General features: G+C 37.7%; 1 protein-coding gene across 1 annotated transcript; it reads right to left on the minus strand.

Annotated features, from left to right (window-relative positions):
- Positions 1 to 279: 279 nt before the first annotated feature.
- On the minus strand, positions 280 to 1,938 carry LOC111878241 (repetitive proline-rich cell wall protein 1). Its single transcript, XM_052767114.1, has 2 exons — positions 775 to 1,938; positions 280 to 483 (listed from the first exon to the last, which is right to left on the minus strand). The coding sequence occupies exon 1, from the start codon at positions 1,903 to 1,905 to the stop codon at positions 796 to 798; it is 1,110 nt and encodes a 369-aa protein (XP_052623074.1). The 5' UTR covers positions 1,906 to 1,938; the 3' UTR covers positions 280 to 483; positions 775 to 795.
- Between the last annotated feature and the right edge of the window lie 936 nt (positions 1,939 to 2,874).

Here is a 2,874-nt window from a genome sequence, read left to right on the forward strand (position 1 = left end):
TCTAGATATAAGAATCTTGGATCTAGCAAAAATAGTTGAGCGAAAAGGAAAATAAATGGAATAATTTTTATGTAAGTTTTCAGTTTCAATATATGATTTTGCTATATAGTATTTTTTATAAATATTCCTACTAATGATTTTGGTTCAGTCAGCTTCATTATTTATATTCCTTTGATGAAACATCTACGTACACATTTAATTAAAAATCAAATGTATGTTGAATTGGAATAAAAGGTACAATGAAGTAACAAATATTAACAAAAGAAATAAAAGAGATAATTAATAGGAAAACATCCTTGATTCATTGATTGATACTATTCCTTACATAATTAATAGAAAAACTAAACACGCCACGAAACAATAATCATCTTTTAAAAAATTGCTCGTCAACATATTAAAAGGGAAACTTCCATAAACAATTCCAACTTCAAAAGCATTTTCTGAACTGACATTTGCTTCATCGATCGGTCCATCAACTTAGCCCTGCAAAATTCAGGCATGCATAAGCACTTGAACGAGTACTTCAAGGTATTTTAGACATTTATCTTGTTCACTAATTTGTTTAAGCCTTGTATTGAATCATATATATCTTAAGAAGCATTCATGGTATAAGCCACGAATTTAGCTCCAACAATATTGTCATGTAGGAGACCACACTCAATGTCCAAAAAGGGCTTAATTACAAAATTATAGAAGGATTTTTCTTGTTAAAGAAAAGGAAAATCAAGAATTTAGTTTAGGGTTCGGTGTAAAATACGAAAGATAGAAATTTACCTTAGTAGAGACCATCATAATTTAGAGAGAGCAAGTGTAACCCGGAGGAGGGGTCTTGCCACAAGTAACAAGCAGCTGTAGAGCAATTGGTAGGTAAATATTGAGGTTCAACAGTTTAACCTTCAAGGTTGTGCACAAGCAAACTGCAGCCTCTAGCTCTGCTAGCCCTGCTATAATCGGGCAACATTTGTTGACCGCGGGGTCACCCAATCCAATGTTCACTAAACCTCCTAAAAGGTCTACACAAGCTCCCAACTTTAGGATGTCAATGGGGCATGTTTCCGATGCACCCGGCGGTGATGCAACTGGTGGTGATGCACCCTTTGGTGGTGGACAGGGTTCCCCCTCTGGTGGTGTGACAACCGGTGGAGTGACAACCGGTGGTGTGACGATGGGTGGGACGACCGGCGGGAGGGGTGGGAGTGGGAGGGGTGGGAGTGTCACTGGCGGTTTAATTGGTGGGAGGGTCACTGGTGGTTTTAGGGGTGGGAGTGGGAGGGGTGGGAGCGTTACTGGTGGTTTTAGGGGTGGGAGTGGGAGGGGTGGAAGCGTCACTGGTGGTTTAATCGGTGGGAGGGTCACCGGTGGTTTTACAGGTGGGAGGGTTACCGGTGGTTTAATTGGTGGGAGGGTCACTGGTGGTTTTACCGGTGGGAGGGTTACCGGTGGTTTAATTGGTGGGAGGGTCACCGGTGGGAGAGTAACGGGTGGTTTAATTGGTGGGAGGGTCACAGGTGGTTTTACCGGTGGGAGGGTCACTGGCGGTTTTATCGGTGGGAGGGTCACTGGTGGTTTAATTGGTGGGAGGGTCACTGGCGGTTTTATCGGTGGGAGGGTCACTGGTGGTTTAACCGGTGGAAGGGTTACTGGTGGTTTTATCGGTGGGAGTGTCACCGGTGGTTTTACCACTGGTGGAAGGGTGACGGGTGGTTTTACTACAGGTGGTAGGGTAACTGGTGGCTTTACGGGTGGTAGGGTAACTGGTGGCTTTACCGGTGGTTTGACAACCGGTGGTTTTTCGGTGGGTGGTTTTGGCTTGTCACAACTTCCACAGTCAAGAACTGGATTTGCTGAAGAAACCATGAACAGTGAAATGAAGAAAAGAGCGGTAAGCCTCTTAGAGGACTCCATTTTTGATGGATGTAATGTGAAGTGATGTGAAGAAGGGCTTATATAGAACTGCATGAGTGTTTTACATTTTACTTTTTATTTTAAATAATATTTTACTTTATTTACTCTGGGACATACGTATATGTATATTGAGGAAAATAACAAAAAAAATTAATGAAAGACCAAGAGAAAAGCTACGGCACATGTATGTTTTTGTGCATATTGGAGGTGACAAATTTTGCAAGTTGGCAAAAAATTTCAGCATTTTATGCTCTAATGGCTGGATTTTTTTTTTGTTTTCTTTTTTGGGTTACATATTCTTGACATTACGCTGCAAATGAACATAACGAATGTCCATATTTAGGCGTCGACAATGTTAAGTTTAATTTATTTAGAGATATTATATTTTTTTCAATAACTTCATTAAATTATGCATTGTATATGTTCTTGTCGATAATAGAATTAACACTATTTGTGCTATATAGTAATATCAATATTATATTATGGAATTGCATAATTGATAGACCATTACTACAACTCATATGTGATCTTAGTTATCGACGATTCAATTAAACATATAAAAATAATAATTTGATCTCACGTTTATTAGTATAAAAAATACAAGCTTAAAATTGGCGGAAATAATAAATGCTAAACTATCAAAATGTATACAAATTTACAAAGGTTAGACGTATGATAATATGTAAAAATAACAACTTGTTTTAACAAAAAAAATATATAATAATAATAAATAAAATAAAATAAAAAATTAAAGTAGCGAGGGGCTAGCAAAAGGAGATTATAACATGAACAAAAAGCTCGAAATTAAAAGGAACTCAGCACAAAAAGAAACTTGTCACACGATAACTTTTTACACCAATGGAAATCGACACAAATGAATATATTTTTGACATCCTCAAAAAAAAAAAGTATCGTTCTTTATCTAGTATAGCAATGAAATACATTGCTTTGAGATGATCAATCTCTCAT

This window comes from Lactuca sativa, chromosome 8, assembly GCF_002870075.4.
Source record: "Lactuca sativa cultivar Salinas chromosome 8, Lsat_Salinas_v11, whole genome shotgun sequence".
In the NCBI taxonomy this organism is placed as follows: domain Eukaryota; kingdom Viridiplantae; phylum Streptophyta; class Magnoliopsida; order Asterales; family Asteraceae; genus Lactuca; species Lactuca sativa.

Excerpts from the sequence above, each read along its gene's own strand:
- LOC111878241 (XM_052767114.1), bottom strand. The coding sequence starts at position 1,905 with ATGGAGTCCTCTAAGAGGCTTACCGCTCTTTTCTTCATTTCACTGTTC.